Below are 23,837 nucleotides of genomic sequence, written 5' to 3' on the forward strand. Positions count from 1 at the left end.
TGCACCTTAAGGTCTGGCTGGTCAAGGGCTGTCCACGAGGGTCATGTCTGCTCTCTTTGGAGCCTTGCCAAAGGGTGAGCCTTGCTTCTGTGGCACACTTCTAGTTTTGTTTTCCTCCCTTCCCCTCTTGGATGTTTCCCTGATTAATTCTGGTTATCTGACCAACTGCTGGTCTCTGAGAAGTGGTGAAATAAAGGAGGTCAGATACTATCAGCCTCCATGAATCAAGGAGGTGCCTCCTCACTTGAAGCCTCAAGAGTTACCAAGAACTGCAGGCCTTGCAGCTTCTGATTCAATGTCACAGAACCACCCAGGGGACAGAGATAGGGTGGGGTTTTTCTCCATTGCCCAGAAGGCAGGAGAGTCAATAACCAAATGTTGTAGAAGAGGGGACATAGGTGGGTGCTGGTGGTGATGCAGCTGCAGTATTATGTTGCCTCACTGTTGGGGAGCAGACATCTGGGAGTTGGTGGTGTGGTGCAGCCCCTGGGTTATGTCACCCAAGCACTGGTTTCCATGAAGCCAAATGTCAGCGTTGCCCTTTGTGGCAGCCAGCACATTGGGACTAGAGGATGTTTTTGTCCCTTCCTGAGCAGATGCAGCACCACAGAACCATAGAATTGTTTTGGCTGGAAAAGGCCTCTAAGATCATCAAGTCCAACCATCAGTCTAAGACCACCATGGCCACTAAACCATGTCCCCAACTGCCATGGCCACAGGTTTCTGGAACACCTCCAGGGATGGGGACTCCACCACCTCTCTGGACAGCCTGTGCCAATCCCTGACCACTCTTTCACACAAAGCTCTGTTTAGCATCACAGCAGCAGCATTTCCCAAGCCAGGTGAGCCAGAGAGCTTCCTGCACGGTTGAGAAGGCTTCTGGAGTGAGATGGCTCTTCTGCTGAATGTCACTGTAAAGATGAGTGCAATGATGCCAGAAGTTCATTTTTCAGGGGCTTTCACCTATCTGATATGGGGTGTAGCTGCCTCCTGTCCCCATAAGAAAGCAGCCTCTGGAGGGATGTTGGAGCTTAGGTTTTCCTTGTCTTTTTCTTTTTTTTTTTTTTTGTCTTCATGAAGAACCACCTACATCTTTCTCTTAGCAGATAAATACTTGTGAAGTGAAACAGCTCTTCCTGTGCCCGTAAATGATGAAAAGCTCAGCTCTTTCCCCTGCAGAGGGTTAACTTCACAACAATAACCATCACTGCTTATAAACAGAAACTAGCAGCAGCACAGAAAGTCACAGAGAACTTTTGAAAGGTTTTGAAGTTCGTTCCCTGTGTTTGGCCCCATCATGTCTGGAAAAAGGTGACCTCTGACTGCTGGGGCACAGCAGGTGTTAAATGCCAGGGAGCTTGTCCCCTGGTACCCAAGTGATGCTCGGTGCTGTGACACACCTCAGAGTCACAGGGGACAGTCAGCATCCTGGGAGCTGAGTTTTGTCACTAAGGCAAAACTCCAATGTGGAAAAATGGATGGATGTGTTGAATAAATAGGCTCCAGGCCTGGGGGAGAGACACTGGAGAATTGCCCAGCAGACAAGGACCTGGGGATGTTGGATGACAGCAGCTGAACATGAGGCAGTTGTGTCCCCAGGTGGCCAAGAAGGCCACCAGCATCCTGGCTTGGATCACCAATGATGTGTAGAGCAGGAGTTGGGAAGTGATCGTCCCTCTGTACCAGGCACTGGTGAGGCCACACCTTGAGTCCTGAGTTCAGTTTTGGGCCCCTCGCTACAAGAAACACTGAGGGGCTGGAGCATGTCCAGAGAAGGGCAACAAAGCTGGGGAAGGGTGTTGAGAACAGGGCTGGGGAGGAGCATCTGAGGGACCTGGTCTGGACTCTCACTCTCTACAGCTTCCTGAAAGGAGATTGGAGGCAGGTTGGGGTCAATCTCTTCTCTCTAGTACCAGGTGACAGAACGAGAGGAAATGCCTCAGGTTGTACCAGGGGAGGTTTAGGTTGGATATTAGGAAAAAAGAAACTGAAAAGGTGGTCAGGGATTGGCACAGGCTGCCCAGGGAGCTGGTGGAGTCCCCATCCCTGGAGGTGTTCAGGAAAAGTGTGGCCATGGCACCTGGAGACATGGTTTGATGGCTATGGTGGTGTTAGGACAAAAGCTGGACTGGATGATCTTAGAGAGCTTTTCCAGCCAAAGCAATTCTGTGATTCTATGAAAATCCTGAGCAAGGGCAATATTGGATAAAAACCTGAGCAAGGACAATGGATGAAAACTTGAGCAAGGGCAATATTTGCCTGTATGAGCTATGTGCAGCCTAACCCCATCAGCTCCTTGCTGCATTGCCCATGCAGAATTAGCACAAGAATTAGTATCTGCGTATCATTATCTCCCCTTGGTTTGACTGCTGCTCATAAGCAGTTCTGGGTCAGATGGGGTACACAGAGCAGCAGGGCTCTTGTGGTCATGGGAGATGTGGTCTCCTGGTGCCTGAAGGAACTCTTGGTTTTGCTGAGGGTAAAGGCCAACCCCATCTCTCCATGCTACAGCCACACTGGGTGACTCAGCCTTGAACCAGGGAGATGCTGCTGCTGCTGCTGCTAAAATCTGGCTTTGCTGGAGGGGTGCATGACTGGGTGAGGGCAGCCTGAGCGTGGGTGGCTTTAACTTTCCCTGCTTCCTTTGTGCTGTGGCAGCAGGCTGGGGTGCTGTGACTGCAGCAAAAGTGAGAAAAGAGAAACAAGTGTCTGGAGATGAGAAATGAGTCGCTGCTGCTGAGAGCTTTGTCCCCAGCACCTGCAGGCAGCACCCAAAGTGGTCTGCAGCAGCTATCGGGGCGATCTTTTGTCACAGCAGCTCCTGGTGCAACACCGTTGGGAAAAGAGGAGTGAAGGTGTCTGCTGATACAGCCTGGGGCTCTGAGATGGGAGATCTATATGAACTTAGAGCTGTGTTTGAGTCATGGGCTTCAGGTCTCAGAGCACCCCAAGTGACAGCATTGCCCTCAAGCTCTCCCAGGAGCAGACAGATTGGATATTAGGAAAAATGTCCTTCCTGAAAGAGTGGACAGGCACTGGCACAGGCTGCCCAGGGAGGTGGTAGAGTCACCATCCCTGGAGGGGTTCAAAAACCATGTGGACATGACACTTGTTCAGATCATGGGTCAGTGGGCATGGTGGTGTTGGGTTGATAGTTGGACTTGATGATCTTAGAGGGCTTTTCCAAACTTTATGATTCTAGTCTATGATTCTGTGTATGCCCCTAACAATTTGTCCCTAATAATCTGCTAATTAGGATGATTATTGGGTAAAGAGCAAAACGCACATTCATCCCTTTATGGCCACCTTCCCCAGCAGTAGGGCATGCTCACAGCGGCCTGACCTCAGACTTTTCTCTCCATGGCATGATGACTAATTCTGCAGTGGAAAGGAATTGATTCCTCACCAAAGCAGCAACATCAAAACTTCGTAGGTTTTGTTTTTCATGGCTGGTGTGTCAACTCATCTTGCCCTCTCTGAGAAGTGATGTCAAAGCAAACACATTTGGGGCAGCTTGGGGTCAGACTGCAGCCCTGCACAACATGTGCTGCACCTTGGGCTTTCATCCTGGAGGCACCCAAGCAGGGCAGAGGAGCTTGGAAATGTTTTCGGAGCTCAACCCATTCATCTTCCAGCTCTGCGTCAGGACCAGCCGGGGGGCTCCTCCCAGCAGCTGGACACATGACAGAGTGGCTTGCACAGGGCTTTGGTGACAGCCACCAACCTGGTGCAACCATGGTCCCTTGAGCAGGCCCCTCTCCCCAGACTGGCCACCACCAAGCTGGCACTGGCCTTTTCTTGTCACTCTCTTCAGGGCCACCAACATAGGACAGTTTGAAAGTGAGATGACCAACCTGTCCTGATGGCCACTGACATTGGACTGTCTGAAAGTGAGGTGATCCCTCCCACACCAGGGCTCTGCACTCCTCAGGATGCTTCCAGCCTCCCCTTGCCTGGGGGCTGTCATGAGGTCCAGCATGGCCCAGGCTGATGGGGATATGTCATTTCATGGGCAAGGATAGCAAAAGCTCAGAGCTCCATGCGTGTTTAACTGAGCAGGAGCCAGCCCAGCACCACACAGTCCCTGAGCCTGCTGCCTGTGCCGTGCCAGTGTGTGCTGGGCGGAAGGGTTACATTCACAGTTTCCTGCTGTGCACAGTACCTCTACATTTGGCAAGCATCAGGAATTAGGGAATCCCTTCATTCTGAGAAGCAAATTGTCTTGGAGGTCTCTTCCACCCTGGTTGATTCTGTGAACCTGCATGGCTCCTGGGTTTTATTTGCAGGAGTGAACCTTAGTGGGAAAGACACATGCAAAGCAGCATCTCCATTGGTCTGTTTTCCACTCCATGGGTTTCCTCCTTTGGAGCAGGGATGCAAGACACAGGACTTGCCCAGGGCTTTTGGGCTGCTGTGCTGGCAGCTCGGAGCAGCAGGGAGAGCTCCAGGATAGGTCCTCCAGAGCCATCAGCTCTGACTATGCCACCACCACCAAAACCAGTGTTGTGTACTCTGCCTGAGCAACATCAGTCCCACAGTGGAAGGTACCAGTGATTCAAGCCCAGAGACTGCACATGACTTGCCCAAAGTCAGGCAGCAAATCATCTGCAGAAATCCTGGTAGAACAGAGGAGGCTTGGGTACCAGTGCCCAGCTTCTAGCCCCTGGAGATCTGTCTTACCTGGTCTTTTCTCATTTTCTCCCCATTTTGGAGTGCCCTCAGTCCTGTTTCTCTTCCTGGATTTATCTGGGACAAATCCTAGCATTCCACCACCAAGGCAAAGTCATGTTGGGTTTAAGGGCAGCCATGGGCGAAACCAGGCATGTATGGAGCAGGCTGTGGCTGGCAGCAGGAGGCTGGCTGCAGACGGCAGCCTGTGCCTGTTGTCCTTAGGCTCTTTTCAGCAGGCTCCCTTCGCCCTGCTCCAACACGCAGAAGGCTTCACAGAAAAGCACCTTCCACAAAGATGTTGGGCTCTGGTGGTCTCGACATGTGGAACCAGGAGTAGCTGCAAGAGGAGAGGATTTTTCTTTGCCAAATTCGGGGTTGCTGCATCCCCAGCACTGCTTGAGCTCTCTCTGGTCCTTCTCCCAGCACTGGAGCTGGGACCAAGGTGGATTTCAGCCTCAGAGCTTGCTGGTGACCATGTCACAGTTGGAAAGGCATTGTCCTAAAGCTGTTCCATGGCTGTCCCTGCTTGAGAGCTCCACTTAGGAAATTGCAGGATGTGAAAGTCCAGATTTAGACCCTGTGGTAGCACAAGGCAGAAAACAAAAGCAATACATTGGGTCACATGCTTGTAGCATCCATCCTGGAATAAATAAGTTCTGAATTTTGAAAGCTTCATGTTGATTTGCGCTGGTTTCCACCTGCCTGTGCCATCAGCTGGTCTCACTGCTTGGTTTATGGATTATGGATTATGGGTTATGGTTCAAAGTCATGTTAGACACAAGCCTGAGCAACCTGGTCTAGTAGCTGCCCCATGGCTGAAGGGTTGGAACTACACGATCTTCAAGGTCCCTTCCAACACAAACCATTCTCTGGCTTTATGACTTTCCTTGCAGGATGCTGTAGTGTTTATTTAAGTAGCCAAGAACATTTTCTGCTTGGCCTTGAGAGTCACTGGGGACTTTTAGTAATTCCCAGCCTTGCTTGCAGTGACAGGGCTGCAAAGGGTACCAAGTCTCCTTGCTTACGGAGCTCACTGACTTCTGAGCCCTCTCCCTCCTTGTGTCTTGCAGTCCAACAAAGTTCCTGTGGTGCAGCCATCCCATGGAGTCCACCCGCTCACCCCCCTCATCCCTTACAGCAATGACCATTTCAGCCACGGCTCCCACTCGCCCCACCTGCCCGCTGACATCAGCCAGAAACAAGGTAATGGCACTGCTGGGACCTGCCTACCGGGAGGGGCACAGGGCTGGAGGCCACCAAGATCAAGGCTGGCACCTCCCTGGTGCCAGATCAACTTGAAAAGTGAAGAGAAATGCTTGTACTCCTGGCCAGGAGGAGCTTGGTATCCAGAGTGCCAGCCCTGCTGGTGGAGCATGCTCAGCTCTGTACCAGGTGGCCTCTAGCTCAGGACCAGACCAGAGCCCGCAAGGTAATGTCAGCCAGAAAATGGAAAGTAACCTTTCCTTTGACTCATACCCAGACTGTTGTAAGGTTGTCATTTTGAGAAAATAAATGCTTGAAACAGGAAATATTTTGACTGAGCAGGAGTGGTGTCTGAGAGCTGGCAGAACTGCTGCCTGCTGGTGCCCGCAGCCATAGGCTGTGTGCTTGGCACACGCTTTGGCTCCTAGGGGTCCCAGCTGAGCCCAGCACACGTCCATGAGCTGCTGAGGAAGGTGCAGTAGGTAGAGGTTAAACCCTCAGCTGTCAAATACAGGTAGGTGCACAGGAATTCAGCCCAGCCTATCATCCTTGATGGGTTACTGACAAGCTGAGTGTAGGATCAAAGTGTTCTCAACCCTACCATAGTGCAGCAGAGTCTTCCAGCATCTGTTCAGATCGCCTAGGCTTTGTTTTGGTATTGATTTCATGTGAAAGCAAAACAAAATCAAATTTTCGTGTCAAATGACATTCAGGAAGAGATTCAGAGCCCATCAGTGCAAAAAAATACGAGGCACAAAACCAACTGTTCTGATTTAGGCAAACCCAAGAGTGATCCAAACTGTCCCAAAGACATTGGTTTCTCCAAGTTACCATCACTGATGAAATGATGTGGTATCCAGGGTGCTGTTAGCTGGAGACCACGCTGAATTATCCCCGGTCTGAACCACATTCGGGACTTTAGGTTCACTGGTGTGAAGCATTTAGGTCCAATGTAAAGAGACACCCAGGCACATCCTGGTTTTCTTCCAGCCAGCACTTTGCTCGTCAGCCACCAGAGCATAATAAACTAAGCAGAAAAACAGGAAGAGTTAACAAAAAAAAACTTATTAAAAGCTCATCTATGGCAGATTTTGGAATCTCAAGAGGAAGCGTGCAGCTTCCTCAGTCTCCCAGGAACACGACCCAGCACCTTTCACCACACTGCCTTTGCTGAGGCCTCGCAGAGCACAAAAGCCCCTGGCTGTGAGCTGCCTCCAGGGACTTGCCATTAGCCTGAGAAAGCTTGGGAAGCCTTAAGCAAGACAGGAGAAGCTCACTCAGGGGATGAGCTGGTTATATCCCTCTGTGGAGGCTCCAGTTGCACTGGAGTAGTCCCCAAGCATTCTTCTCAGCCCTGGGTGGGTAGTTCTGGGAAGCTGTTCTCTGGCTGCATCCCCTCCTGCACCATCAGTGCAGGCACTGTCCAGTGTCCCTTATCTCTCTAGCCTGAGGCACAGGGAGTCTGTCCTTCCCAGAGCCCCCCCAGTTGCTACTTATGGAGAGGGTCAGACCATCATCCTTGGTTGGGACCTGCTTCCATGGTTCATCTCACATCCTCACACTGCTGGGATGAGGGTTTCCTTCCCATTCCTTCTGGATGTGTCCCATCTCTGCTTTCATCGCTGAAGTATCTCCATTATCACCTCCTGAGAGCTCTCCACAACTGCCTTAGCTGTCTACAGCTACCTGAGAGGTTGGTCTCTTCTCCCTGTTATCAAGTGATAGAATGAGAGGAAATGGCCTCAAGTTGCCCCAGGGGAGGTTTAGTTTGGATTTTAGGAAAAATTTCTTTGCTGCAAGAGTGGTCAGGCATTGGAACAGGCTGCCCAGGGAGGTGGTGGAGTCCCCATCCCTGGAGGGGTTCAAAAAAATGTGTAGACATGGCCTTTCAGGATATGGTTTAATGGCCATAGTGGTGTCAGGTTGACAACTGGACTCAATGATCTTAGAGGTCTTCTCCAACTGAAATGATTGAATGTTTCTCTACAATCTTGAGAGTCACCATCATGGTCATTCTCACAGCATCCCTTTAAAGTATTTCACAGCAGCCCAAGGACATGTAGACAAGGAAGTGCAAGTAGGATCTTCTGAGTCAATGTCTGGTGCCCCAGCCACTGGACCAGCCAGAGTAACTTGTGCTCTGCCTTGCACAACTTGTTGGAGGGCCAAAGCTTGAGAAATCCTCACAGCTGCCTGGCACAGATGCTGGGTTTGCTCAGCCTGCAGTGGGCTGCTGTGCCCTGCTAGAGTGCAGCTGCAGGTGAAGCCCACAGCAGGTGATTTGTTCTTTTCAGTTCAGCTCTCTGTTTGCTCAGGGAATTCTTAATAAGATGGTTGGCATTTGTTGGTGTTATTCCTAATTAATAATTTATCATCTGGGAGAATAACTCAGACTTCTGAGGTTGCTTGCAACGCATCACCAATTTATTCAATGTATTTATTGCCCAGAACAGCTGCTGAACAACCTCTGTACACCAGTTTTTGTCTGAGGCTCATCAGCAGTCAACATCAGATGATGCTGCAGCAGATCTCAGCCCCAGCTCCTCTCCAGTTTTCCAATTTTCCAGTCCTGGGGTCAACTGGAGGCTGCTTTTTCCAGCAACACCATGGCTGTCTGAGTCCCACCCACAGCTCCAGGCTCCACAGGCTGTTTCCAAGCCCAGATAGGAAGAGACAGATGCTGTGGCTGTCTCCCCTGGCCATGCCGCCCATGCCAGCCTCTTTAAAGATCACACAGGGATTCCCCTGCAAAGGGTGAATTCCCAGCTGGCACCATACCCACCTCCACCATTCCTTGGCACCCAGAGAACCCTTGAAAGAGTTGCTTTGAGCAGGGGCTCGGGTTGTTTAACATCAAGATGGAAGTGATGCCTGCTGGAGCATCCCCACTGGCTGCTCTTGGGGGGTCCCAGGATCGGTTGATGCAAAGGGGGTGCAGGAATGGTTTTGGCCATCAGTTGTGCATCTGAACTCTGGCTCTCTGGGAAGGGTAGAGGGATGTCCAGAGTCCATCAGATCCTTACTGAAGTAAGCTGCTGTGTGGCACAGAACAGGGATGATGACCATGCAGGAGAGCTGTCTTCCCCACCCATTACACAGGTGGCTGTGGCTCTGCAGCAACATGGACAGCCCACCCCATGCCCACAGTGAACCACAGCAACACAAGGGGCAACAGCAACACCCTGCACTCAGGAGCAGCCAGCTCACGGCTTTCCTCCTGCCCACAGGTGCCTGTAGACAGAGCACCCTGGGGGTCAGGAGAGAGCTGGGTCAGCCAAGGAGTGCAAAGCTGTGTCTAACATCTCCTCCCTCCTCCTAGGAGTGCAGCGCCCTTCCCAGACCTCAGACATCCCAGGATTCTACCCACTGCCTCCGGCTGGAGTCGGGCAAATCACGCCACCAATGGGATGGTGAGTGTGGAGGGGTGGGATGTGAGTGTGGAGGGGTGGGATGTGAGTGTGGAGGCGTGGGCACCAGGTGTCCCCCTGGTGCTCCCTGCAAGGTGCTTCCCTGACCTCACTACCTGCAGCCATCCTCCCTCATCCCCATGGTGCTTTCATCCTGACTTCATCCCTCCTGCTGCTGTGTCATGAGGAGGGGGATTTAGCTTTGCTCTAGAGATGGGGAGAAAATCTGAGGAGAGATCCTGCTCCTTCTTGAACTGGCTCTCCAGTTCCAGAAGGACCGGGAACTGCTTGGCAGGTTACAGCAAAGGGCTATGAAGATGATGAGGGCACAGGAACATCTGTCTTATGAGGGAGGGCTGAGGGACTTGGGGCTTTCATGACTGGAGAAGACTGAGCGGGGATCTCATCAATGCTTATAAATACTTCAAGGATGGGGCCAGGCTTTATTCAGTGGTGCCCAGTGACAGAACAAGAGTTAATGAGCACAAACTTGAGCACAAAAAGTTCCATCTGAACATGAGCAGAAACTTCTGTAATTCAAGGGTGGTGGAGCACTGGAACAGGCCGCCCAGAGAGGTGGTGGAGTCTCCATCTCTGGAGTCATTCACAATGCACCTGGACACCATCCTGTGCAACCTGCTCTGGATGACCCTGCTAAAGCGGGGGTGGGGGTGGGGGTGGACCAGGTGATCTGCAGAGGTCCCTTCCAACTACTGTCATTCTGTGATTCTGTGAGAGGCTGAAGGCTTTGTCCCAGCTGGACATCCCTGCAGCAGGGTTACAACCTGCCTGCTTCAAAACCATCTCCTGCCTTGTATCCAGCTTCCTGTGTGGGTTAGGAAACCTAGGGAGAGTTTCATATGGCCCTCACCTAGGTGTTCAGCACACAGGGGTTTCCCTGAGTGTGCCACCTAGCACACATTTACCATGGCATAACCTAGTGACATGTTCCATCTATGTGGCCATGGTGCTTCTTGGGGTCTGAGGCAGGGCAAAAATCCATCATAGCAGAGACCTGCCCTGCTGAAGGATCGCAGGACCTGCAGCCTGGCTGTGGCTGGGACAGCTCCCACTAGACACAGGGAGGGAGCAGGTCTGGCAGGCAGTGCCCTGTGGGCATTGTCACTCCCTAGGTTAATTTTTAATCCTGGTTGGTGAGGCAGGGACCTTGCAGAGGCTCACAGGGAGGCTAGTGACTGCAGACTGTGGTGACTGGGGTTGGGGGAGAGAACAGGGAGGGCAGTCATGGAAGCAAGAAGCCAGGTCCCCTGTGGTCCCAGCTGATCAAACTCCAGCAAAGCCCAATGGAGACCTCCAGGTACAAGAATGTGTTGCAAAACAGGAGAGGCAAAGCATATTAAAAGTAAAAGATACACTTTTCCTTTTGTTGTGTTTATGATATTTAACCACCAGGAAACAGAGGCTGAAGCCTTTTACACAGTTTGCCTTCAAAGAGATTACATTTTGCCCTCTGTGCTAAATCTGCTACTCTCGGGTGATGATTTAACTCCTCATTCATACAATTCATCCTCAGGAAAAACAAGTAGTGGGGTGGCTGTGCTGTAACACAAAAGCCATCACTGGGGGTGAGAAAGGAGCCTGCTTGCCAAGTGCAAGGTCCCCTTTTTGGGGTGGGATGCTGTTAAGGACAGCCCTGGATGTGTGGAGGGAAAGAAATCCAGTTTGTGTAGAAAGTTTGCCAGTGGTTGGTGTCAGAAGGAGTTTGCCCTGAGAGCTGCTGCAGCATCTAGCAGCTTTGGCATCCTCAAGCAGCCTCATCAGACACCTTCCTTAGTGACTCACAGAGCAGATACAGGAGAGCAGCAAACTCGTGGGCCAGCAGAGAGGAGCACCTCAAAGTGCCCGTGTCTGTAGCATATCCTTTGCTCATCCTGCCCAAAATGTATGGAAAAAGCCCCAAAACCACTCCCAAAATGCTCAGTCCTCAGCCAAGGCTCAGCACATCAGTGCAAGTGGATGCAGAGGCACCAAGACCCAGCAGGTTCATGGCAGCATTGACCCCAGTGCAGGGCACAGCAGGCATGTGCTGGGGGTGGTCGTGCTGGATGTGCTTGTGTAGATGCCAGGGCAGCCAGTGCAGGAAGCAGCTTTGCCTCCAGGAGCTGGGCAGAAAGAGGCTTTGTTCTCACCGAGCATTTCGGGAGGAGGAGCTGCAGTCACCCTCTGTAATTAGCTGGGATGATAGCTGGATGAAAGCCTGCAAGAGTCCAGCTGAGTGGGCTTTGCTCATGGGAGTCTGGCAGCAGCCAGCAGCTGGCAGCCTGTGATCTGGGCCCCTCACCTGAGAAGTGGCAGTGCCACAGCAGCCCCTGCCTGCCCATCCACCTCTTTTGCCAAGCCACCCTCCCATCACCAGGTGATAGGGACTGCAGTTCCCAGCATCAGGCATCGATTGTGCAGTTACTGTGATTGTGCAGCTGCATTGATTTGCACACCAGTATCTCCCTGGAGGGAGCTGTGAGTGCCCAGCTCTTTCTCTCTCCCAGTATCCCCAGTAATTGGTGGCACTCCTGGATTAGCTCTGAGTGTTTGCTCAGCCCTGGGGCAGCTTCTTATAGCTTCAAAGGCTGTTTGGGTTCCCCAGTGTGTGGCAGCACTTGGCTGTTTGCTGGTGTGTTTATATCCACCAACATCTGAGAGGTGGGAGAGGGCTGCTACCTGGCAGGGTATAAACAGAGCTTTTCCTCCTGGCAGATCCTGCAGATTTCCGTTAAGCCAAGACACAGCAGCAACAGAAGCCTGATTCTGCCCCTGGCACAGCTCAAGGGCCTGACTGGTTGTTCCTCTTTAAGGCAGAAACTGTCTTTAGCCCTGAAAAATCCCTGGCATCCAGGACGGATCCTCGTCCTTTGCACTCACTGATAATGGGCTCATTTTTTGGCTTATTAGGGGTGCAAATAGCTGGTGCTGGGCTTGGCCACAGCTCTGTGCAGCCTGGCTGGAGCAGTGTGAGCAGCAGTATGGGGTTAAGCATCCTGCTGTGTCCTCCTCAGGCATTGCTGGCTTTCCACCAGTGGTTTTACAATCACAGATTCATTTTGGCTGAAAAAGCCTTACTCTTCCAAGGCTGGTGCTGAACCCTGTCCATCAGCACCACATCTCTGTGTCAAGACATTTTAGGTGGGAAGCATCTTTTGGTGAGTGTGCAGAGCAAGCCAAGGTGCTTTGGAACAGTCTTCCTATGAAAATGGGAGTTTCCCTTGCTGGGGACAAGGAACTTTCTGCATCATTATTTTACTCTCTCAAAAACCAATTTCCAGCTCCAGGTCTGGTACATACCTAGTCCCTGGTGTGAAACAGCTTCCAAAGAAAGGTAGGACCAGGCTTTGACTTGTTGAACAATGACAGACATCCTTAAAAGGATGTGCTGGGGCAATCAGAGCATCTCTGAAGCAGGCAGAAGGACAGAGCAGATGCTCTCTGACCAGACCTTGGGAGCTTCCCATGCTTGGGCATCCTCCTGGTGCAGCCTGCGACTGTGCAGCCTCAGGTGTACCACACAGAGAGATTTCCTGCCAGGATTTCAGGGTCTTTTGGTCAAACTGTGCTCCTATAGGCCACTTCTGTGCAGTAGCAACTCCTCATTTTTCAGCACACCTTTTGCATTGTAAGAGGAAAAAGCAGCAAGGTTCCTCGACACTGGGAATGAAGTGGGGGTCAGAGTTGGATCCAGCCTTTGAAGGGAGGCCAAATAAAGTCCTGTAGTGCCCTGTGAGCCCAGGGAACACCCCTGAGCATCCCTCCCACAGAGTTCCTGGGGCGCTGGTTCTGTGTCCCCTTAGCAAAGGGGATGTTTAGGACCCCCCCGTAGCTGTGGATGCTTTATAGCCTCTTTCTTCCCGCTCCCAGGCAGAGCCAGTCTGTCTATCCGCTCCCGTCATGTGGATTTAGGCAGCCGTACTCGTCAGCGCTGGCTGCTGGGGCTTCCCTCTCCAGGTGAGTATCAGCTGAGATAGGCCAGCAGCTCAGCTGCTCTTGCAGCTTGCACATTGTGTGCTAGGAGCTTGCAGCAGACCACAGCCACCCAGGGATGGCCACACACCTTCCCCAGGGTGGCCATGGGAAGAAAAGTTGCTTCTTAGGCAGTGTCTGGTCCGAAGGGTGCTCTGGAGAGCATGGAGCATCCCAGGAAAATGCACAGCGACGGGGTTTTAACCAGCAAAAGTCAAAACCAAGCCAGAAAGCCCTGGCTTCAGCTTAGCATTGGGACAGCAGGGTGAAATCCATCACTCAGGATTTTGCTCCTGGTTGCTAACCCTAATCCTGAATACATCCCTGCCACCACTCCCACTGAGTTTTGCTCTGAAGAGACTGATCTGGGCTACTTGGTCTTAGCCTTAAAAGCAGGACAGGCAGCAGGTAGGGGTTTGCTGATGCCCCACTAGCACAGCACAGCTCTCAGAGATGTAAGAACAGCTTTTGCCTCCTCTGTCCCATCACTGGGCAGTGTGGGGCCAGACCCATCAGGTGGGAAGGGGTCAGCAGGAGCTGGCCACAAAATTGTCCTGCTTCACCCCACCAGGAACTGGCCCTGTAGCACAGCCAGCCTTAAATATCATGGGGGTTGAGCCATGTATTCATTTGCACTGAAAGTTTATGGTCACTCAGGATTAAATTTGCCCTCTCTGAATAAACCCAGACCCCAGTGATGTCCTAATGAGCAAAATACATCTGCTGTGGATGGAAGTCACAGAGCCCAGCCCCTCCAGACAAGCTGGTAGCTCCAGTGAGGATGGCAGTGCCATGGAGATGTCTGTACAGCGTGTGCTCATGTACCAGCTTCTGCTTCTGCTTTGTGTTGTCATGAAGAGCCTTTAGCAGAGTTTTCCCAGAGGAAAACCCTTTTCCATGCAAGCTCTTAGCCATGCAAAAACCTCCAGCCGTGCAACCCTGGATCCGTGCAACCCCGGATCCATGCAACCCTTTATCCATGCAGCCCTCCGCCCATGCAGTCTTCCATTCATGTAGCCCTCCATCCAAGCAGCCTTTGATCCGTGCAACCCTTTAATCCATGCAACCTTCCATCCATGTAACTCTCCACCCATGTAATCCTCCATCCATGCAAGCCAATCGTGCAGCAGCAGAAGTGAGGGAGCTCTATCAGTCCTCCTTGCTCCGTGAGACATTATCATTCCTGGCCTCAAAGATGAGAAAGAAGCTTATGGTTCTCCACAGGGGTCCAGCAGCCTCTTGGAGCCCAGCACAGGAGCTCCTGCTTGCAGGATTTTGGGGTGGATTTTACAGCAGTACACCTGGTCAGATAAGGATCAGCCTGTGCTGGTGGATTCAATTAAACAGCTTTTCTTTCCATGCCAGCATATCTAATGAACAGTTCATCTCCCATGGGCAATTCTGACATCTCAAGCTTGCAGTCATAAAGTGGCAAGCTTGGCAAAGCTGCCTGTGCTGGCTTTTCCCTCTGAGACTGGAGAGAGCGAGCCTGAAAGCCAGAGAGACCTCTGGTGATCTCATCCCACTTTGGTGGAGAGCATTGCTTAGACAAGGGGCACCTCCTAGAGTTGCAGCTGGGTTCGTGTTCAGACTTAAGCTGTTTCTGTTAAAAGAAAGGTGTGGGGTGGTCCTAATCTCTCCCATCCAAAGCCTGGCTGGAGGTTGTTCTTTTCTGCAGCCCTAATAAGGTATTCCAGTAACAAAGATATGAGTAGCTGAAAACGCTGGTTGAAAGCACCTTCATCTTGGTGGGGCTGGCTCCTGCTGCAGGCTCCAATCCTCACAGCAGCACCTGGACCTTTACCACCTCTGTGTCCACGGCTCAGCCAGTTGTACCAGAGTGGTGGGGGTGACCTAGAGGTGGTCACTCAGCCTGGCAGCACCCACAGGTTTGCTTTCCATGTCCTCCGCTCGCTGCCTGCTTCTGCCATGTGCCAGTGCCCCCAGCGCCCCCAGTGCCCCCAGCCCTCCCGGTATGGCTCAGCCCCTCTCTGTTGCAGGTTCACTCACCCTCTGATGCTGGGCTCTGGCGTGCACACCACTGGCATCCCACACCCTGCCATCGTGCCCCACTCTGGCAAGCAAGAACTGGAGCACTATGAGCGGAACATGTAAGTTGGGGGAGCTGTGGAAGCAGCACCTATTCATGTCCCTGTTGATGCTTGTGCTGGGCAGGGGTGAGGGTGGATGAACACTGAGCAGTGGCACACACCTGAGGGGCAGATCCCAGCCCTTCCACCCACTAGGTGGGTTAGATGTCAAGGCTTCTGGTAGACTCAGTGCCACCAGGCTGCTGGGCTAGAGGGTGGCTTTGATGCTGACAAGCTGCTCTTCTGGTCCCATCAAGGAAACCTCAAGCAGAACCAAAGAGAGAGAAGGAAGCCAAGAAGCCCACTATCAAGAAGCCTCTGAATGCTTTCATGTTGTATATGAAAGAAATGCGAGCAAAAGTCATCGCCGAGTGCACCCTGAAGGAGAGTGCTGCTATCAACCAGATCCTGGGCAGGAGGGTAAGAGCATGCAAGGCTCAGGGCCATCACCCTGGCCCTGTCAGCTGCATGTAAGAGGTATCTGCTTTCAAAGCCCCTTAAATACCACCTTGGGATGTGGTTTAGTGGGCATGGTGGTGTTGGACTGATGGTTGGACTTGATGACCTCAGAGGTCTTTCCAACCTTAATGATTCTATGATCAGACACATGGAGTCAGATGATGTTAGGAACAATTCCTCCCCAGCAAGGGTTCTGAGGCACTGGCCCAGGCTGCCCAGGGAGGTGGTAGAGTCCCCATCCCTGGAGGTGTATGGAAGAGGCATGGATGTGGTGCTGAGGGAGTGGTTCAGTGGCAGTGGCTTAGCAGCAGCAGTGGGACTCTAAGCTCTGGGTGAATAGTTGGACTGGATGAGCTCAAAGCTCTCTTCCAACCTCGACAGGTCCATGGTTCTGTGTACCTCAGTGTGGGGTAGCCATGGTGGGATGTGGGGGGAGGGGAGAGCAGGGCCATGCCTCACCACCTCCCTTGTCCCCACAGTGGCACGCGCTGTCCCGCGAGGAGCAGGCCAAGTACTACGAACTGGCTCGTAAGGAACGACAGCTCCACATGCAGCTCTACCCAGGCTGGTCTGCCAGAGACAACTATGTGAGTGGCTCTGCTGGCTGGGACCCCTCCCTCAGGCACAGCCAGCAGCGACCCAGGGGTGGGCTGAAAACTGGTGCTGGCCAAACAACCTATCTGTGCCTGGGGATGCCATTCCTGAGGGCATGAGAGGTGCAGAAATTCACACTTCAGGAGGGTTTCACACATCCTCTTGGCTCATTGCCTATCCATAGCAGAAAGGTTACAGCTCCCCAGCTTCCACAACCTCTTCACTTACTGTCCAAGTAAATACAAGCAAAAAGGAAGAGGAGCTTTTAAATGATGCAGATGGTCTTGGGAAGTATAAGGAAATGGCCTCAGGTTGCACATGGGTGGTGCTCACAGGATGGCAGTCACTGAGTCCCCACCTCCCTCAAGGATGCTGATCCCACCCTTACTGATCATTATTAGAGGACCCTGATGAAATCAAGCAGACAACATTCAGAGTGTTCAAGTGCAGTCTGAGCAAACATAGATAGCAGTACTGCTTGCTCTGCTTGCTCTTTGCTGAGCCTGGTTCCCAACCAAAGTTGCTGTTAGAAAAAAAAAAAACACACACCAGACTGAAAAAAAAGGAAAAAAGAAATCCCCCAAAGCAGGCAGTGGCTGCTGAGCAGAGCTGCTCAGCTATGCTGCAAACAGTGGTAGTTCTCACCAGTAAAAATTAACCAGTGCAGAGAACCCTGAATCATGCTGAGGGTTGGGATCCCGTGTTTCCATAGCCAGAAATTTTTTCCCTGTGTCCAAGTGAGAGCAGGGAAGCTCCAGCCTCGACCTTCCCCAAGTTTGGCTGTAGTGAGGGCTGCTGCTGCAGCCGTCAGTGCTGAACTGACCCCTGAGGTGTGAGCAGAGAAGAACCTGCACTTCCATTTTGACTCTGCATCTGCAATGGGGGCTCTTCTGGGAGGGGGCTGCAGGGCACTGCCCACACTGGCACAGCCAGGGTGCCCATGGTCTCCAGTTCCCCAGGGAGAAGCAGCAGCAGCTTCTGAGCTGGCTGGAGGGACAAAGCTGTTTGTGGTGGTAGGTCCAGCACTTGGGAAGCCTCTTAATACAACCCCACATAACTTCCTGTTAGCTGCCTGAAGCACTTCAGCAGCAGCATGCTGAGTGAGGCTGCATGGGTGCAGTGGTGCTTCAGAAGCAGCGGATTCACTCCAGGTCTTTTCTAGTGGCTTTCTCAGCTGTTTCATCTTCCATGCCTAACAAGCTCATTAGAGCCCTGAAGCAAAGCACACCTGAGTCTTCAGATGTCCACCTGTCCACTCAAGGGCTCTGCCCTTTGATCTAGGGCTCCACTGTTTCCCACGCAGGCACTTCCTTTCCCCTGGGAGATGCACAGTGAACGCCCATCCAACCCACCCTGACAAGCCCTCCTTCCAGAAAGCCCAAGCTCTGCCATGGGTGTAAGCACCCTTAAACAGATCCAAACCACCCCAGCCCCCTAAAAACAGAGGGCAGAGATGATGCAGAAAAAGCAGAGGTTGCAGGAAGCCCCCAGCCTGTGTTTCCCAGCAGCAGTGCCGATATCCCTGGCTGCTTGCAAGCACAGAATGGGAGCTCAGCATCTGTATGCAGCTTTGCAGGATCGGTGCTAGGTGCTGTCGCCCTCCAGAGCTGACCTTGGAGCACCAAAGGTGCTGACCTTGGAGTCTGGTGTCTCCAAGGTCAGCTCTGGAAGCATATACAGGCACACGTCTGGAGGGCATCAGCATCTGGAGATCAAGGCACCATCCTCCTCCAAGATCAAGCACATCCTCCATGGAAATCCCAAACTGTAGCGTCCTTCACCTTAGCAAGAGCTGGTTTCTTGCTCCAGAAGATGGTGGACATTGCTCTAAAGGTGGACATTGGCTCTCCCAGCACCAACAAGCAGCTACATCAGGTCTTTCAGTCATTACAGGAGATGCTTCTTTTTCTCCAGGGGTTGACCTAGATGACCTTGGGAGGTCCCTGTCAGCCCAGACCATTCTGTGGCTCTATGAATGTAGGTCACTTCTGTGACACGTGATGTAGATATCAGGCAGGAAATACAGTTGCTCCCACATTGAAGAAAGAGCTTACCACAGCTCAGAGCTTTCCACCTTCACTCAAACCACAAGAAGTCATATAAAAAGTCATGGGTCAGAGGCAGCCCTGTGAGCTACCAGCTCCACACAGGCAAGATTTGCCTCTGCACTGCTGTGCCCTCATTAAGATGAGATGGGGGGAGTTTTGAGTCAGAGAGGCAGTCTGGGGATAAAGTTGGATTTTCTGGTGAGCAAGGGCAGAAAACAGAATGAGAGATGGGTTCAGAGCTGTGAAAGCACTGCAATAGAGACAATTATTATTCCAAAACAAGTTTCTGTGGAGTTCCTGAAACTTTATTTCCTTTTTGAAATCAGAGATGCTCCTCCTGGTAACACCTTCTAGAGCAATTTCTGCTCAGGTGTAAGGCACCACAGGATAAAACAACAAACACCAAAATATAAGCACCTTTTGGAAATAAAGAGTCACAGAATCCCATCATGATGGGACTGGAAGGGACCTCTGGGCATCATCCAGTCCAACCCCTCTGCTCTAGCAGGGCACCCACAGCAGCTTTTCCAGGATCACAATATCCAGGGAGGGTTTGGAAGCTCTCCAGAGAAGGAGACTCCACAACCTCTCTGGGTAGCCTGCTCCAGGGCTCAGCACCCTCACAAAAAGAAGTTTCTCCTCCTGTTCAGATGGAACCTCCTGGGTTCCAGTTTGGCCCCTTTGCCGCTTTTCTTGTCTCTGGGCACCACTGAACAGAGTCTGGCCCCAGCCTCTTGCCCCACAGCCTTTATCTCTTGCTGAGCATTGCTCAGATCCCCTCTGGGGCTGCTCTTCTCCAGGCTCTCATCCCAGGGCTCTCAGCCTTTGCTCCTCACAGAGCTGCTCCAGGCCCCTCAGCAATTTTTGGAGCCTCTGCTGGACTGAGTCACTGCCCTAGGCAGCAGCAGCCTTCCCCAACAGCCCCATCCACCCCCAGAACCCTGTGTAGCACCCTTGATCTCCCAGGAGCATGGACTAATGGCCTCTCCCTTGGCTCCCCAGGGCAAAAAGAAGAGACGGACACGGGAGAAGCAGCAAGATTCCAGCTCAGGTAAAAGTTTGGCTGCCCCTTCTCTCTGTTCAGAGGGGTAGTCCACAGCACTTACCATGTTTTTACCTTGTTGGCTTTTTTATTCTTCTGAAGTGTTTGGGGGGGTTTAATCATCTAAGCTGAGCTACAGAAATACACATTTCTTTACTTTTTAAGCCAGAGTAAATTAACATTTCTGTGCCTTTTTCATGGCCGTGTTTGAATTAGAACATGGGCAGTGGATGAAAAACGAAGAGATTTGATTCTGGCAAGTGGGTAACTGCATAGAAACTATCACTAAATCTATTGAAAACATCCAGAGTGTATGTCCCCAGCAGCCCTACAGACACCATTAATTCAAGACATTTCCTCTCACACGCATCAAGACTGCCTGTGGAACTAAAAGCAGGAACAGGACTGAAGGTCACCCATGAGAGTGTAGTTCAGAGTAACCTAGAGATCAAGCAAACCCAGGCTGAAACGCAGCATCAGCTGCCTCCCTGCACTACCCTGTTTGCTAGAAAAGAGCCCTTGGACAGATTTCAGCTCTTGGCACTCACATTTCCATCATCCAAGGCTATTCCTGTGCTGGTTTCTGAAGTAGTTCTGCCATGTCAGTAGTAAATAATGTCTGTACCACTAAATATTCAGCATGGAACATCAAGGGACTATCCTTGCCACCTATGGCATCATAGACAAAGCCAGACAGCCTCTTTTTCCCAGTATGACTATTCTGGGATTGCCTGTAGAGCTTTCCCCCTCTGCAGCCCACCAATTCATTACTGCTCATTGCACTTTGGGATGAAGTGCAGTCAGCCAGCTGAGAGGCTGTTGGCTCTCTAAGCAGGACACAGTTCTCCCTCCCTCCGGAAATACTCCCTGGGAAGGGTGCCAGGTCATCTTGTTGCTCTCTTGGCTTTGCACACCCCACAAAGACCTGTCCCACCTGAGCTGGGCACCCCAAGGTGCACAGCTGGCTGCATCTGGATGTTGGTTAGGACACAGGAGCCCAGCTCTGGTGTTAGTGCTGTGGATTCCATGTCCATTCAACCAGAATCCCACAGCCTGCATTCATCTCATTCAGATTATCTGATGGATTGAATGAATCACTGTTGGATGACCACCTTTGCATCATCCATCAAAAGCAATTCCATGCCTGTGTCCTGGTAATTTTGTCAGTTTAATTAACACTGTTTCTCTCATTCAGTGTCTAGACTGAGGAAAGTAGGAGCTTTTGGTCCTATATGCTGAGTGTATTTATATTTATATATCCATAGCTATGTCTTTTCTGTGGTACAAGGATCATTACTTTGCCCCTTATAGATTGAAAACCAGCTGCTGGTCATACATATCAGGAGGCACTGGTGGTGGCTGAAAGAGGGAGCATAAACCCAGCACAGAAATGTGCTGCTCAGATCCCATTTACAGCACTGGAGAAAACCCAGGATGTGCCCAAGATCAAACAGGGCTTCAGCCCATGGAGCCCCATAATAGCACAGTAAAGCTGCAGCACTGTGGGAAGGGCTATGGAGAAGAGATGTCCATTCAGACTGGAAGGGGAATGGTAGGGGCAGAGCAGAATAACCCAAGCCTGGGTATCCTTGGTGCTAACTCTGCTTTCAGCCTGCTTCTGCAATGTTTCCTCCTCTTCTTCTCCATGCGCAGTCCCAGCTCGCTGGCAGCCCCCTTTAGTCACTGGCGGGAAGGCAGGGAGCAGGTAAGGATGCAGACACAGCAGGCAGGCAGCACTTCTGGGATTTGGCAGCTTTTCCAAACTTCAGGAATTCACAGAGCCGTGAATTTCCCCACAACTGCCCACGTTTCCCAGAGCTCCTGCTGCAGCTGCCAGCAGTGATCACTGATGTTTGCTAACCATCCCTTTTTTCCAGGAGAGGTGGTGCCAGATAAAGCCAGCATGTAGTCTGCTAGTTGTGTGTTGAAGTGGCTAAAATGATGTTGCCTCTTTTTCTTCCTCCTGCTCCTCCTGCTCTCTGTGCCTCTGCCTTGCCCCACGCATGCTTCTGTGTTCAGATCCTGCCTCTCCTAAGAAATGCAGAGCTCGCTTTGGCCTCAACCAACAAACGGACTGGTGCGGCCCGTGCAGGTGTGTATCAGCAGCTCCTGGATGCTCCTGGGGTGCTCCTGGGCAAGGGGGTTTGGCTCCCTGTGTCCTGCAGCTATCCCAGCTCAAGCCAGGTGGGGATAGGAGGTTTAGGCTGGATATTAGAAGAAATTTCTTCACTGAAAGGATTCCCAAACACTAACAGGCTACCCAGGGAGGTGGCTGAATCCCTGTCCCTGGAGGTGTTTAAAAAATGCAGAGAATTGGTGCTGAGGGTCATGGTTTAGCTCCAGGCTTGACAGTGTTAGATAGTGGTTGGACTCAGTGATCTTAAAGATCTTTCCCAGCTGGAAGCATTCTGTGATTCTCTGGGGTTGTCTCTGGGCATCCTCAGGAGCTGTTGGCCAAGCTGCAAGGAGTAGGCTGCACCCTGGGCTCCTTACCCAGCTCCCCAGGCCAGTGGTGGTGTAGTGCTGTACAAGTTCCTTGGCTGATGGACTTCCTTGGTCTTCAAAGCTTACTTCCAGGGTGGAGACCTCTGATGTGGAGCTTTTTTCCTCCCATAGAGATTTCCTCTTGCATAAGCAGCACCCCAGGGCCAGCAGTGAGTAGTTAATGGGTTTATTTTTCCTAGCTGTATATTTCAAGGTCCAGCTTTTCTGGACACTGAAATCTTGCAGTACCACCATGAGGGGAAAGCCTTGAGCAGTGAGACAGTTTGTAAGTGCCCTGAGCCTCAGGCTTATGGGGAATAGGCATGGCCAGGTGATAGTGATAGTAAAGCTTGGTGCATAAACCAAGTGCTACCTGGCTCAGAGGGTGTGCAGGCAGGAAAAGCTCCTGGGGGGCTTCTGGAGCTGGGCAGTAAAGCATGGAGAGGCTCCAGCCTGGAGAAAGGTCTAAGACTGGTCTTTTCTGCCAAGGAACAAGTGATAGGGCAAGAGGAAATGGCCTCAAGTTGTGCCAGGGGAGGTTTAGGTTGCACACGAGGAACAATTTCTTCCCCAAAAGGGTTGTCAAGGCCTGGCCCCGGCTGCCCAGGGCAGAGTCCCCATCCTTGGAGGGATTGAAAAGTTCTAGAGATGTGGTGCTGAGGGCCATGGTTTAGAGGTGTCCTGGCAGTGCTGGGTTAGCAGTTGGACTGGATGACCTTAAAGGTCTCTTCTAACCCAAATGATTCTCTGACTCACAGTACATGTTTATGTCAATGCACTGAGGACTCTAGCAGAAGCTGGAGTATCACTTCATGTGCTTACTGCAGCTTCAATTGACTAAAATCACTTGGTCTACCCAAATATGAACCCTGAAGAAGAGCCATGCAGTGTCCTGATGGTGCTTGGCCAATGACCTTGCTGGCAGCCTGAGCTCAGGTCCCTGTGGCTCCCCTCCCTGCAGGCACCTTGGTGCTGGGCTACTCTAAGCTTACACACACAGCTGCTGTGCACTTGGTGGTGTTATCAGGGACCAACTGATGAAGGAACTCCCATAATGCCTCATTAATGCCTCGTCTTGAATGTCCAAGGAGGAACTTTTATGACACCAATCACTTCCACAGCAGTGCCAGCAGGCTAACAGCCTGGCAGTGTGGCGCAGGGCATGGCTGCAGCTCTGCAGGTGTTCCTCCAACTTCACTCTGCCTTCATTTGACCTCCCTTAATTCAGATTCTCCTCTGCTTCCTGATTAACCCAGGCTGCTGGAGTGCTCAGAGACCTTAGCACGCTCTAAGTGTGTAGCCTCTGCCTCTCCACCCCCCATCAGTCCCAGCTGTTCTGCACTTCCCCTTACTAACGTGCTGGTGCAACTCAGGGACTCCAGGTCACCTGTGGAGAGCAGCTCCCACTGGAGGATTTCCACTCCATAAGAGGTTAACTGGTTAAAATGGGATGTTCCTGCTCTAGAGCTTTCACCCTTCTCCTTATTACCCCATCAAACTGCTCCAGGGTGCTGCAGTTCATATAGGCAGAGAGATAAATCCCTGTACCTGTGTGCTAGCCACCATCTGGTTCATCACCAGCAGCCTTGCAGTGTCAGACCAGCCCTTTCCACCCTGCATTTTAAATCAGTGAGCTCCAAATCAGCTGGAGAGATTTCTGCCACCTCAAACAGGGCACTGAAACTCCATCCTGCGGCTGCTCCTCAGCCATCTGTGGCAGACAGGACTTCTCCTCAGGCTTCTTTGCTCTGGGGATTGCAGCCTGCAAGTGAAATGCTCAGTGCCGCGTCCCCTGGCTCCATAACTGGGTCACCCTGGCTGACGATGACACTGGCAGCAGCAGCTCCTCTCTTGCTCTCCACCAGGG

The 23,837-nt window shown here is 51.8% G+C and overlaps 1 protein-coding gene across 1 annotated transcript in view; it reads left to right on the forward strand.

The window, feature by feature from the left end:
• Nucleotides 1-23,837, forward strand: part of TCF7 (transcription factor 7) — a 72,166-nt gene that overhangs the window by 46,265 nt on the left and 2,064 nt on the right. Inside the window, exons 4-11 of the mRNA XM_054389449.1 lie at nucleotides 5,742-5,874; nucleotides 9,194-9,284; nucleotides 13,152-13,238; nucleotides 15,254-15,364; nucleotides 15,601-15,763; nucleotides 16,282-16,389; nucleotides 19,447-19,495; nucleotides 21,506-21,578. Of these exons, the coding sequence (XP_054245424.1) occupies nucleotides 5,742-5,874; nucleotides 9,194-9,284; nucleotides 13,152-13,238; nucleotides 15,254-15,364; nucleotides 15,601-15,763; nucleotides 16,282-16,389; nucleotides 19,447-19,495; nucleotides 21,506-21,578 (815 nt within the window). The remainder of the gene's footprint in view (nucleotides 1-5,741; nucleotides 5,875-9,193; nucleotides 9,285-13,151; nucleotides 13,239-15,253; nucleotides 15,365-15,600; nucleotides 15,764-16,281; nucleotides 16,390-19,446; nucleotides 19,496-21,505; nucleotides 21,579-23,837) is intronic.

The sequence above is a fragment of the Indicator indicator genome, chromosome 18, assembly GCF_027791375.1.
Source record: "Indicator indicator isolate 239-I01 chromosome 18, UM_Iind_1.1, whole genome shotgun sequence".
Taxonomy (NCBI): Eukaryota; Metazoa; Chordata; class Aves; order Piciformes; family Indicatoridae; genus Indicator; species Indicator indicator.